General features: G+C 44.8%; 1 protein-coding gene across 11 annotated transcripts in view; it reads left to right on the forward strand.

Moving 5' to 3' along the window:
* Positions 1-13,961, forward strand: part of MTUS2 (microtubule associated scaffold protein 2) — a 502,826-nt gene that overhangs the window by 459,748 nt on the left and 29,117 nt on the right. For all 11 annotated transcript variants that reach the window (XR_012158528.1, XM_073340921.1, XM_073340900.1 and 8 more), the window contains one exon: positions 3,821-4,035. Coding sequence is in view for 10 of the 11 variants with exons in the window: in XM_073340921.1 (XP_073197022.1) it covers positions 3,821-4,035 (215 nt within the window). In the remaining variant the exon portion in view is untranslated. The remainder of the gene's footprint in view (positions 1-3,820; positions 4,036-13,961) is intronic.

The following is a 13,961-nucleotide window of genomic DNA, read 5'->3' on the forward strand; positions in this document are numbered from 1 at the left end:
CCCCTATCCAACCCTCCGTCCTCCATGTCCCCTGATTGCCTCGACCCCTATCCACACCCCCACCCCCTGACAGCATCCCTGGGACTCCCATGCCAATCCAACCCCCCAGTTCCCTGTCCCCTGACTGCTCCCCCAAAACCTCCACCCCATCCAACCCCCACCCGCACCCTGCCCCCTTACCATGCTGCTCAGAGCAGCAGGAGCTCGCAGCCCTGCTGCCTGGCCGGAGGCAGCCATGCCACTCATGCTGCCCGACAGGAGCGACGGGTCAGAGAGCTGGCGGCGCGGTGCACTGAGGCTGTGGGGGACGGGGTACCGCGGGGGAGGGAGCTCAGGGGCCGGGCAGGATGGTCCCGCGGGCCGGATGTGGCCCGCGGGCCGCAGTTTGCCCACCTCTGCACTAGCTGATAGCAAGATCCATTATTATAAGAACAGCCGTACTGGGTCAGACCAAAGGTCCATCAAGCCCAGTATCTTGTCCTCTGACAGTGGCCAATGGCAGGTGGCCCAGAGAGAATGAACAGAACAGGTAATCATCAAGTGATCCATCCCCCATTAGCAAAATTAGTGGGCTTTCTATTCAGACCTCTACAAATGCTTTGTATCTGAAGGATTTTGTTACCTTTTTTAACATGTTGGTTTATGGTTTGTGTTTGAGAGTTACTTTCTTCTAGTTCAAAAAGTGTCATTTCGTAGCCTTGGCCTGTGTGTTGAGCAATCTCATTAAAGAGACTGCTGAAGGACAGGTTTCATTATAATTCCAATATAAAACTTGAGTAGGTTTTAATTATAATGAATACAGAGCTTGAAGCTTGATCTCATTGTACTTTGGCTCTTTGATAGTTTCACACAGCAATGGAAGCTAATACAAAATGTAGCTCTGCATAGTCACGCAACAAAATAATAAGAGAACATTTAAAATTATAACACAAAACCGCAAGAGGAAAGAAACTTCATCTAATGTCCATATAAATTGCTGATCTTCTACTTCACATACAAGGCAAGTAATAGGACTTCATACATTGCGTATATTGATCTTGCAGAATTATTGGTTTTTCCCTCCCTCTGTAGGGTGCAGAAGACGTGGGAAGGGCAGAAACTCCATTTCCGTGCTCTCAAAACTATCAGATGGTGGGATACACACCCAGAGAAGCAGCATCCAACTGTTCCCTCCAGTCCTGTGAAACCTCATCTGTGCAAAAACCAATGGTCAGGGCCCTGGGTTTTGATAGGGGCATGGCTGAGTGAAGGTAGTGGCACTGGGTGATCAGCTGCTGTGCATCACATCATTCCTCCAGGAAACCTGCTGGCAAATACTTATGGAAGTTAATAGCAACCCTGAAATCATTAACTTCCACAAGTTCCATTCCATGCTGTCAGCCCCCTCAAAAGGGGTTCCAGGGCTCAGAGGCGGGTGGCAGGCATGGCAGCCTGGCTCCTGATCAGCCATGGTGCCGTGGAAGACGAGAGTCCGAAGAGTAGTGCAGAGGGGCAGATCACCTGTGTAGCTGCTTCAAGATCCATGAATCTTAGAACATCAATGGATTTGGGCCCTACTGAAATCAGTAGAAAGATTCCCAGGGACTTCACTGGGAGCTGAATTACACCTGGTAGGGCCATGCCTCCAGGCGTCTCTGCAATTGCCATCCCACCAGCAGGACTAGGCCTCAGGAATTTAGGAAGTACAAACACACATATTTCCCTGGATCATTTTCCCCTTTCCGTGGTTTTTCGGCAGGAAGGAATGACGGGAGGTTGTGGAATCCTCATCACTGCAGGACTTTAAGAGCAGGTTAGACACAAACTTGTCAGGGATGGTCTAGGTTTACTTGGTTGTGCCTAGTTGCAAGGGGCTGGATTGATGACTTCTCGAGGTCCTGTCCAGCCCTACATTTCTATGACTCCATGAATTATGAGGGGATTTCTAGAATATATAAACTAAACAGGTTTCAGAGTAGCAGCCGTGTTAGTCTGTATTCGCAAAAAGAAAAGGAGTACTAGTGGCACCTTAGAGACTAACCAATTTATTTGAGCATAAGCTTTTGTGAGCTACAGCTCACTTCATCGGATGCACAATCTGTTTATAGCTATGTTTGTACTGTATGTACTCTGCAGGCTGCTGAAAGTAGTACACAGTGTAGATGTACCTTATTTGACAAACTAGTGCTACCATGGCAGCTTCTGCATGAAGAATGGGCTCAGACTGAAGACATAGCAAAAAGGAGAAGAGAGCATGACCAGTGATAAAAGTAGTAACCACTGGCTTTGGCAAGTAAGCTGAGTGAATGTGACATGGAAATTATAGAGCAAGTGTGTTTATGAAACGATATGAACCTTGTTCACCAAGAGTTGCAAGCATCCACCATTCTAATTTATGCCATTATTCTGGTCAGCAATCTTGAGATTTGAAATGGGGGGGGCAATTTGAAATGGGAAGGCAGGAGGGGTAACTAATTGGTGCAGCCAGTCTCCTCAGAAAGCTGCTTCTTCTTCCAAACAAGCTATGTCTATGGGTGGAGGATCTCAGACAGAGGAATACCATAGTACAGTTCAAAACACATCTGTTTCCTTGCTTTACTAATTTTTTTCTCACTTTAAATTTCCTGTTGATTTCAATCTTCCCCTACTTGAAAGATCTCAAAAAAGTTAGCAAACTTGCTCTCTCAGTGGGTTCTCTCCAACTTCACTCAGCTTGAACCCAGACATGGATTTTGAAACTCTCTGGCGCAGATGGGTGAAGAAAACAAAGAACCATCCACACCATTGACGTACTCAGAGTTTTGAAACAATATCTGTATGCTCCTACAGCCAAATTCAGGCCTGGTGGAAGCAGGTTAAACTTCACTGACTTCACCGGCACTTCTGTTGGGGTTGCACCCAGTTACACCAGTTCTAGGGTGACCAGACGTCCCGATAAAATCGGCACTGTCCCGATTTTTAGTTCTTTGTCCCGCATCCCGACCGATGTATGGTTGGGATGCCATTTAACGGCTTTGGCCACTCCAGCGGTGTTTTTTTTTTTTTACTTCGGCAACTCCGTCCGCTTTTTTTTTTTTGTTTCCCCCATGGTCCCAATATTTTGTCCCTTACATCTGGTCACCCTAAGCAGTTCTGATATGGTCCCTTAACCCAGAGGAATAATAATAATGATGGATCATGAGAGTGTAAATCCCACCATCGCTTGTTGCCTTAAATGTTACTCTTACATTTATATTCCTTAGGTCCATGAAACACACAAACCACTTAATACAAAAACAATTTTAAAAAGTGGGCATTTATTTCTTCAAGGTCTTCTTTTTATATGTGATTTGTTGCTGAACCAGGACTATGCTATTTAGTTTCTTTCCAGGCTCCAGTTTTTCATGTAGATAGAATGATTTTTCACTGTGTCTCAACAGAGAGCAGTGGAAATCCACTTCTTTCCTATTAATTATTGTTAGACAAAGCATTAAATCAGAATCAGAAAACAGAAATAAAAAGTATGGCATCAGAAATCTAGACTCATATTCTAGATCCAGAGTAACACCTATGACGTCAATAGAATTGCCTTCCCTAAGGCAATGTATAATGCCTTTTTAAATCTGTATTGTGAGTTGAAGTGTCTGTGTGTGCGTGTCTGTGGTAATCATTTCTGTAGCCACTGCAACGTTGTTATTATTTGTTTAATACAGATAGTATTGTGGTGGTGTCCAAGAGCCCCAGTCATGGACCAGGACTCCACTGTGCTAGGCACAGTACAAATACAGACCAAAAAGATGGTCCCTGCCCCACAGAAATTACTATCTCAGACCTTACCAATTGTGCTTTCTTCTCTCCACAGCCCTCAACATAGCAAGATGTGAGAAATTACAAAAAGAGAAGGAGGAACTGGAGAGAAGGTTTGAGGAGGAGGTGAGGAAGCTGCATTGGCAACAGCAAGAAGAGCTGCGTGCACTTGAGGAGAGGTTGCAGTTACAGTACAGGGGCGAAATGGACCTCTTGCAAGAGGAACACAGTCTTCAACTTGTGAGGATCAAGTGTCAGCACCAGGAACAGGTCAGCCATAAGTTATTCATGTTAGGGGGATAGAGCAATGCAATTACAGTGCAGGTTACTGGCCAGCTGAATGTCGTGACCTTCTCCAGTACGAAGACATTGGTAACAAGCTGATAACTAATAGAAGATCCAGGTTTCCTACCCTTCCTAGTCTAAAGAAAAGCACATGCTTCTGACTGTACAATGGCTTTCATTCACACATCCTAAAGTGCTTTACAAATAACTCACTTGTGTGGTACCAAATATAAATATTGGGCCCTGTCCACCACCCTTACTCACAATGAGCAGTACCTTACTCCCATTGATTTGAATGACTCTACATGTAAGTAAGATACTTCCCAACACAAATAAGGGCAGCAGAAGCTTGCCCGGTTATATTTCAAATTACAGATAAAGTGGGGCAAGAGCGGTGAAGTGACTTACCCAATGGCACATGTTTTGTCAACGACAAAGGATAAAATCCAGGTTTTCTGACTTCTGTTGTTCAACCATTTGACGTTATTGCCTCTAACCGAGCACATAACTTTGACTATGAGCCTCAAAATTTCTCCTGCTTTTCTTTCCTAAATAAATTGAATTACACAGTATTTTTAGCCTCATTTTTTAATAAGTTAACTGAAGGGCCATTTTAACTCATATATGGGCCTATTACTGTACTCGTGTGTAGACTGTGGTAGAATCGGATGTGCTAGCAGGATGCTCTGCTGTGGTTTATGGAAATGACTCCTTCCATTGACTTTGAATAATTATTCATATTGCACACAATTAACAATTGATACGATTAAAAAGATTTCAGCCCTGACAGACTCTACCCGAAGACTAAAGGCAAATCGACACTACAGCGCTACATTGGCACAGCTGCACCACTGTAGCACATCTGGTGAAGACACACTATGCCGGTGAGAGAGCACTCGCCTGTCGGCATAATTACGCCACCTCAACAAGAAACAGAAGCTATGTTGGCGGGAGAGCGTCTCCCACTGACAGCGCTGGCATGGACAGCGCAAAACTTGTGTTTCTCAAGGAGGAAGGTTTATTGCACCCCTGAACAACGTAAGTTAGATGGACTTACGCAGTAGTGTAGACCTGCCCTACCAAATGCTATTCATGGAAGGCTCTTCTCATTTTAATTTCTGTATCTTCATCATATCTGGGTGGAATCTAACCCTGAAACCTAAGAGACAGCCTAGTCCTGTTGCCTGCAGGGTCTCCTGGCTGAAATTTCACAGTACTTGGATTCTTTAATATGTACCTCATAGTTTAGTGTTCGGATCAAAAGCCTGAGACTCAGAATTCCAGGGTTCTTCTATTCTTGGCTTTGCCTCTGAAACACTGAGTGATCTTGGGCAAGACACCTAACTTTTCTGTCCCTGATCCTTGTATGTAGTCATTTGCAATTGTGTGAAGTGGATGTAAAGCACTAATCAGTCAAAATGACTCTAACTTTGCACAACGGTAAATGACTACATATGGTGCAAGATATGGAGAAGGAGACACAATGTCTCTGAGTTCATCTGTCTGTGAAATGGGTAGGATATTATTCACATTCTGTACCAAGTGTGTTGTAAAACACTTTGAGATCCTGGGAAGAGAGTACAAGTACAAAGTGGGGAGATGTTGATTTTATTTTTATCAAATGGTTCCTTATGGAGGCTTAGAGTGTTGGCCTGGAAGAGATGGGGTGCTGCACCACATTATGTTGCTATCTACTGTCTTATCGTCTGGATGGTATGCAGAGAAGGAAAATGGTGGAAAACGTGTATCTAGGACTCACAACCAGAGGGGCTAGCACTAGAGTTGCCAGGATTAAAATTGGGCAGGAAACAGTCTTCCCGTCCTGCGAAAATTGTCAAGATTTCAAAGCATCGGGTTGAAAATGAGACCTTCCAAAATTCGGGAGAAAGACAGAAAGAGAGACATCCTAAAATAGCCTATAGCCCAGTGGCTAGGACATGCCCATGGGACATGGGTGACATAAGATCCTGCTCTGAATCCTGACGAGCTCTAGCCAGGATAACTGCATAACTGCACGAAAGCTCATGCTCAAATAAATTGGTTAGTCTCTAAGGTGCCACAAGTACTCCTTTTCTTTTTGCATAGCCACAAGCTCTCCAATGTAGCTTCATGCTGAAAAGGGAGTTGTTGGCAAAAGGAGGCTTTTTGTCTGGGAATGTACATAGAGAATATCCGTGCTCCTCCATTTCTAGCCTGAAGGTGTCTGTTCACATGTTGTTGGGTTTTTTTCCTCACAGCCGATGAACTAATAATCTCTTATGGCAGATTCTAGTTAATGTCTTTATCAAGGATGTTTTCCTTCAGTCTGCTATGTAAGGTTTGATTCCTTTGTGGCAGGGATGGGAGTGCTCTTGCTGGGTTTTGACCATTCTGAATTGCTAAATCCTTTTGTAGCTATTGATCTTAAATCCTTCCCAACTGTGCTTGTTTTACCCAGTGCTTCTGTCTGAGCATTGATTTCCTAGTATGTGGTGGGAAGTGTTGTGAAAGTTTGAGTCAAAGGGTCTTTGTGTTTTAAGCTAGAGAGTTTCCTTATCTTCGTTCTTAATGTTTTACTATCTATACTGAAACGTACTTCTTGTTGTTTTTACCCCTTTATGTTGAGTCATTTTTGTTGGTTAAAGATGTCTTGTTGTGAAGTCTATATACTATCAGACATTACTAATTGTTCAAGAACTCATAGGGGAGGTTTTCAGTTGCTGAGGATTTAAGCTTTGGGGTTTTTTTTGTTTTTTGTTCTTTGTTTTCTTTGCAGTGCTGTGTTTCTATTTATTTCTTGGGCAGCTTTTAGAGATATTGGGCAGGATGGTGCTTTGCTCTTACTCAGGTCAGACAGGTTGTTCTGGGATTGGACTATTAGCATCTTTATCTTGCTCATTTCTCAGTCTGTTATGGTTTAATCCTCCACACTATTGCCATCTGAAGTAATGGAAGTAAGTCTGTCTGTCTCTCTCTTTGCCAGACACTCCTCTTTGCTCCCTGCTCTGGACCTTTTCCCTCCCACGATTGCTAAAGATACTCAAAGCCTCTAGCTCTGCTGTTCTGAAAATAGCATTATCATTTAGCCTCACTTCTTCAGTTTAACCCTTCTAATGTCTTATCTATTCCCCTCATTCTTCTAGTACTGTGGGTTCTGACTGGTCTATCTGGTGCTCTCTGAAGAAAGATTGCCATTGACTATACAAGCTTTCCTTTCCCACTCCCCTTTTTATGTTCTAGGAGCCCTGTAAAGGGCTCCCTGTGGCGTTTTCCAATGTGTTTTCCCCCCATTCATGCTCCACTGTGTGCTCCCCCATCCCCAAACACAGCAGGGCTCTCTCTCTCCCCACCACCTGTGTGTTTTGGTCGGGACTCAGAGGTGGGAGGAGATGGCAGTATAGAGGGCAGCTGCTCTCTTAACAGAAGGATTTTCAATGGAAAAGATGCCTAGAGTTACTGCTTCTTGGACTAGCTTGAACTCCCTCGCATGTGTCTTCTGTCAGGGTAGGATGCAGGGATGGTGGGGGTTAGCTTACAGGAGTAGTGCTGCCCGAGTGGGAGTTGAGACCCTCTGGAATCCATGAGGTCCACTTTTGCTGTCCTCATTCATCTTAGGCGTCCACTGGGTTTGTAGACCTCAGCCCCTACCCTCTCTTCCACCCGCAAACCTTCCCACAAAAGGGTACGATCCTCCAGGAAGTAAAGGAGTGTCAAACTACTGGTGGGGTTTGCTGGCATTTTAGTAGAGTTGGTCAAAACATGTTCCAGAAAATATATATTCATTGAAATACCATGTTTTGTCCAGGTTGAAAAATTCCCTAGAGATTTCTTGATTTTGACTTAAGTTCTTGACTGGAAGTTTTTTGAGGCCCATGGATCTCTGGTCATTTCTGACCAGGGAGAGAGAGACCCCAGTCCAGAACCTGACCTCTTTAGTCAAGGTTTTGGTTTCATTCCAAAGTGGAATGAAAACAAACTTTGAAACCTCGAAAGTTGTCGTGAAACAGAATTGTTGTCCTCTGGCCTGCTCTAGATTTTGTCTGCCTGTGGGCTTTCTCCTGGAAGTGTGAACATGGGCCAGTACCACCGCGGGGGTGGGAAGCGGGGTTGACACTGTGTATGTGTACACAGCAAAAGCTGTACTTGGTCTAGCTTACCCCAGATAGCTTGAATGAAGCTAACATGGGTAAGAATAGTGCTGAAGACAGCTCAGCATGGGCTTCAGAGTGGGCTAGCGAGCTGAGTATGTACCCATGGTCTATGCCAGGCTCATATTATCCACACTGAAGCCCACACTACGCTGTCTTCACTGCTGTTGTTACCCGCAATAGGTGGATTCAAGCTAGCTTGGGTAGGCTAGCCTGCATGCAGTTTTTGCTAGGTACACATATGTGACTGGGGTCCCAGTGAGGGCCAGCTGTGGTCACACAATTAGGGTGAACTGCAAAGAATGGAGCAGACAATCCCCAAAAATCTGGTGGATATTCCAATACTTAGATTTACCAAGCCAGCATAAAACAACATCTTTTTTGCCTTACTGGTTACTCAGAAGTCCCAACAACACAGTTCCCTTAAAGTGATCCAGCCTCAGGCCTCCATCCAGGTACCCATGTCAAATATGATGATTTCTGAAAACCTTATTTCATCATATAAAAGAAAAGGTTCTACCAATCCCAAAGGATCAGACACGTTACCTCCCAGGTTAATGAATATTCCAGATCTTACCCAAAATCACGCTTACAGCCAATTCTTCTTACCTAAACTAAACTTTATTAAAAAACAAAAGAGAGAGAGCATGGTTAAAAGATCAATATATATGCAAACATGAGTTCAGTTCATTGAGGTGCAGATTCATAGCAGAGATGGTGAGCTTTGTAGTTGCAAAGAGTTCTTTCAGAAATGTCCATAGGTTATAGTCCAATGTTCAAGTATCATATTCAGGGTGTACCAGCGTAACTGGGACCTCAGTCTTGCGACTCAGATTTTCCCTGATGAAGCCTAAGCAGCTCTGAGATGAACAGGATCGGGACCCAAGGATCTTTTATACAATTTCATGTCCTTTTTGACAAGTTGGAGTTCCTGCGGGTAGGGGGAAAGGATAATTAGGATGACTTTGAAGGAGGTCCATCACCGGTACTTAGCTATACGAATTAACATAAGGCAATTTGCTTGTTCCTCCACCATTCACAGTACATTTCAAAGAGAGATGAATACCAAGATATCCTGTTTTTAAGGGGACAGTCCCATATTTAAGCCTTCCTGCAAGTGTCCCAGAGGTGAAAGTAATCCTGTACGCCCAAGTACGGTGTATTGGCAAGAGCCGGTGCACCGTACCGGGACCAGCTTTCCCAGACGACAATTTAAAGTCCTGGGGTAGCGGCGGCAGGGCTCTGGCAGGGATTTAAAGGTCCCTGGAGCTCCAGCCGCCGCTACCACTCCGGCCCTTTAAATCCCCGCTGGAGCCCTGCTGCCAAAGCCCTAGGGTAGTGGCAGCAGGGCTGCGAAGGGGATTTAAAGAGCTGGGGTGGTAGTGGTGGCTGGAGCCCCGGGGCCCTTTAAAGAAAAAGTTGGGAAGAGGCTGGGCCTTAAATCCCCGGGCCCTTTACATCTTGATTTAAAGGACCCGGGGCTCCAGCTGCGGTAGTGGCGGCTGGGAGCCCGGGGCCCTTTAAATCACCCCCGAGCTACCAGCTGCAGAGGCGGCTGGGAGCCCCGGGGCTCGGGGGTGATTTAAAGGGCCCAGGGCTCTGGCTGACGCTACCACAGCGGAGGCCCGGGCCCTTTAAATCACTGAGGAGACTGCTGCCCAAGCCCTGGGGTAGCGGCAGCTGGGCTCCATCGGGGATTTAAAGGGCCCTGGGGCTCCAGCCGCCGTTACCACCCCTGCCCTTTAAATTCCCTCTGGAGCCCTGCCGCCACTATCCTAGGGCTTCGGTAGCAGGGCACTACCCTAGGGCTTCTTCACCTGTGCCTCCTCCCCGCCAGGAGTGTGGGGCTGCTCCGTCCTCCAGGCACCCTCCCCTGCTGAGCCACCTGTCTGGCCCAGTTTGCTGAAGCCCCTGCAGTCTGGTTCCCTAGGCCCTGGTGCACAATGCTAGGGCTTAACCCCTTTCTGCCCATGCTGTAGCCAAGGGACAGGAGGCGGCTGGGTTATGTCGGTGGCCAGCTGCAGGCTGGAGGTGTTAGCTGCCTTTCCACACTGTACGGGCAGGAATGGACAAGCTGTTTCCAGCCACAGGGTAGCTGCAGTGGGTGGGGAGCGAAAGAGATGAGCTCTGCAAAGACATGGGCCAGATCAAACCACCTCTCCCCTCCCCCCATGGCTGGAAGCAGCTCCTGTCCCTTCCCTCCCACACAGTGCTGAAAGGCTGCTACAGTCCACATTCTGGTTTGAACCCTGGCTGAAATCTGGGGACTGGGAGCATGTGACCTGGCATGCCCCACACGTGTTCCCTCGGGAAGATGTGGCACCCGGTACTAGGAGAGGCGGGTCCATCTCAGAGGCCCAGCCAAGCATGGAGGGCAGAGGGCACAGGCAGGGAGGGTCAGGAAGGGTCAGGTCGGTGGGTCACCCCCACAACCCGTGTAAGAGAGGTGTATGGGAGTGTGTGTGTGTCACCTCTCTCCGTGTGAACCATAAAGCCTTAAAGATAAGAAGGTAAATAAAAAGAATCCAAGTACGCAGTATTTCTTTTAACAGGGGCTCAATCAACTTGATGTTAATTTGAACATTTGTACTGCATAGTTCTGGCTGATTGCCATTGAACTCTCTTGAATACAAGTAATTTTACCAGATGTCCTGTATTCAGCATAGGAAATATGGTCACCGTGGTCAAGGTTGCGACCCAGTGGACTGGGTGTCCCTAAGCCTCTGACAGCTAGAAGCTGGGACTGGATGACAGGGGATGGATCACTCGACAGTTGCCATCTTCTGTTCAATCCCTCTGAAGCATCTGGCATTGGCAGCTGTCAGAAGACAGGTCTTCTGAACCACTGATCTGGCCCCACATGGCCATTCTTACGTTCTTATGGCTTATAACTCCTTTGGGAGGTAGTTGTTACAGATGGAAAAACGAGGTTAGGTGACTTTGTCAAGATTAATGAGTGAGTCAGTGGTAGACCTGAGATTAGAACCCAGGAGATCTGATGCCATGTGCGAAAGAATCAACCTACTATGAAAAGGGGCAGAGGAGGCCACAGTGGGAGAACGGGAGCCAGAAGGAAAATGGATATGGAGTCAGAAGTGTAGGCTGTGCAAATCCGTGGAGAAATTTTTGAAAACTAGCTTTTTGGCTTCATTGAGCGAGAACCTGCTGGTGAAGCTGGTGGTGAGAGGAACTCTGCTCCTGTTTCCTAGATCTCAAAAGATTAGGGATTTAGCATCGTCATTCCAATGGAGTGTTTTTCATACAGAAAGCAAGTAAGGCATGAAAAAAGATTTAAGCAAGCACAAGGTAAAGAATTCTGGCAGTGCTTCAGAGGTGTTGATAGGCTGACATACAAACAAAGAGAATATACATACTAGGGGAAGGGGTTGATGGTATTCATACACATTACCAGCCAGGGCCTGCTCCAGGCACCAGCTTTCCAAGCAGGTGCTTGGGGTGGCATTGAGAATGGGGCAGCAGTCCGTGTCCCGCGGCGGCAATTCAGCAGCAGCTCTGCCGCGCGCAGCGGCAATTCGGTGGCGACTGCTTGGGGCAGCAAAATTGGTAGAGCTGCCCCTGTTACCAGCTCACTAAGCCACCCAGCCCTCTACTCACTCACACTTTAGAGCTCATCTCAGCAACTAAATCCCACTTTGTTTTCTGAATAATTCTTAACTATAGCACCGTCTCTTCTTGTTATCATTAAGACAAGTTTGTATAATTTCAAATTCCAAACTAAAGTTATATTTTTCATTCTAAATGTAAATTTATCTAATTTAAATAGAAATGTGGCAGCTAATGGCTGAGCTAACTTACATATTTTGAATGATTAAATGTAGTAAAACATTTATTCTTATCTACACTAGTTCTGTGGCTCTGTCTTTGTTCTCTAATCTAACACTGTGTAAATAAAACAGCTGTGTGCATGAAGCAACTTCACAGTGAACAGCTGTTTCACTCTAAAAAATACAATTGGTATACCACATTACAAAACAACACAAGAGAATATGTTTGATTAGGGAATGTGATCATTATAACTCACAAAGCCCAGAAGAGCAAGTGACTTATATAGTCCTTTATATATGGCAATCAGAAAATTACTCTGAAGGAGCCTGGAGGGCCCAGGAAATTGGAAATGGGATACAGATCTTTTCAGCATTAGGTCATTGGGTCAATAGTGGCAAGGACTCATTCCCATCTGATGTTTTTGCATTGGCCTGCTCCGATGTGAGTTGATGGTTCTAGTCCATTTCTATTAGGACAGTTGTCCAAATCAACAGAAACCACCACCGCAACTGATACTACATGGCACCATTGTAGACTAAGGTTTGAGCAAGCATGGAGACCAAACAAAGAGGCAGTTCCTCCAGCTCCAGGTTGGAACGATTTGGAGAAGTTTATCTTGTCACAGCCTGTGATGTGTCTGTTCCATAGAGATGCCAGGTGCATCAGTCTCCAGGGGTGCCAACCTGGCACCTTTCAAGAACACTAACTGTACTCAAAATATAAAGTGGAGGGGAAAGCCACCTGTAAAAGAGATTGAAATGATTCCAGTGACTTATGTGGTAGATTAATTGTCTGATCAGCGCTGTCACAAGAAACAATGTAGTTGTAGAATCTTTGCGATAGTTAATCAGAATGAGAGGGTGACTATTTGTCACCGGACAAGTATGAATGAATATTCAAAAGGCTGAGGCTGTTTTACGTGATTTTTTTATGAGCATTGTGTTTTGATAACAGCTACATGACACAATTCCATTATATTTGACTTGATGCCCATCTCTGGTGCTAAGAATGAATCTCAGCTAAATTAAGAGGTTTTAATCCTATGTGATTTATTCAGACAAAACTCCCATTAGTCTTATTTATATATATTTATTCTTTATTGTCATTATCATGTCAAAAATAAACCACTGTGTGATCCACCAATGGGAGCTGAAGAATAAAGTGCACTTTGTTGAACCACTTCTTAATATATTCACCTCCTTGCCTATTTAGCCACTGGATTGGCCTAATGTTGCCGTCAAGTAATTCTATATTCTCACTCCTGGGTCTCATGGACATAACAAGAAAAATTTGGAATCTGGCTATATCTTATCCACAGGCCCTATAATAAAAGATGTGAAGGAACGATCCATTGTCACGCCTTACACAAAACCAGCAGTTGTGTTATCTGAATGTAGGCAGTGGAAAGGTTTGCTGGTCTATATATTATCATGTAGCTTTTGTCGTTGTTTGCATCTGACTGAAATAACAGGAAAGCTTTCAGTGATCAGTAAGAGAAGAAGAAGGGAAACTTTCTGATTTCAGGGGCATCTCAATCATTTATTTTTGCACCAAGTTGAAAATGCGTGTGCTTATATTAACAGAGTGTATCAGTGATTTACTGGGATTGGATTAATAAGCATATGAGCATTTTAGCTGGGAATAGGAGTTTGTAATGATGATTCTCTAAATAATTATTGTTCAATTAACAAATTATATTTGCAGTTAGCTATTATTTTCGCTGTTTTTCTATAAATAAATGCTAAATCTTTTTGGCATCTTCCATTGAGGTTAATTCAAGGTCTTAAAATAAAAATAATTGTAGTAGAATACTATGAAGGGCAATAAACCCAGGATATCTTGGAATTGGATCTGTTTATCAGATCATATGGGAGAGTCTGGTTTGTTAATAACATTTCAGTTTATGGGCTGCTGAGGTTTCCGAACACATAAATGGCCTTGACAAATGAAAGGTTTTCAGCCTGTGGTTTTTTTTTTTTAATTACCACTATTGTTACC

Source organism: Lepidochelys kempii, chromosome 1 (genome assembly GCF_965140265.1).
Source record: "Lepidochelys kempii isolate rLepKem1 chromosome 1, rLepKem1.hap2, whole genome shotgun sequence".
Classification (NCBI taxonomy): domain Eukaryota; kingdom Metazoa; phylum Chordata; order Testudines; family Cheloniidae; genus Lepidochelys; species Lepidochelys kempii.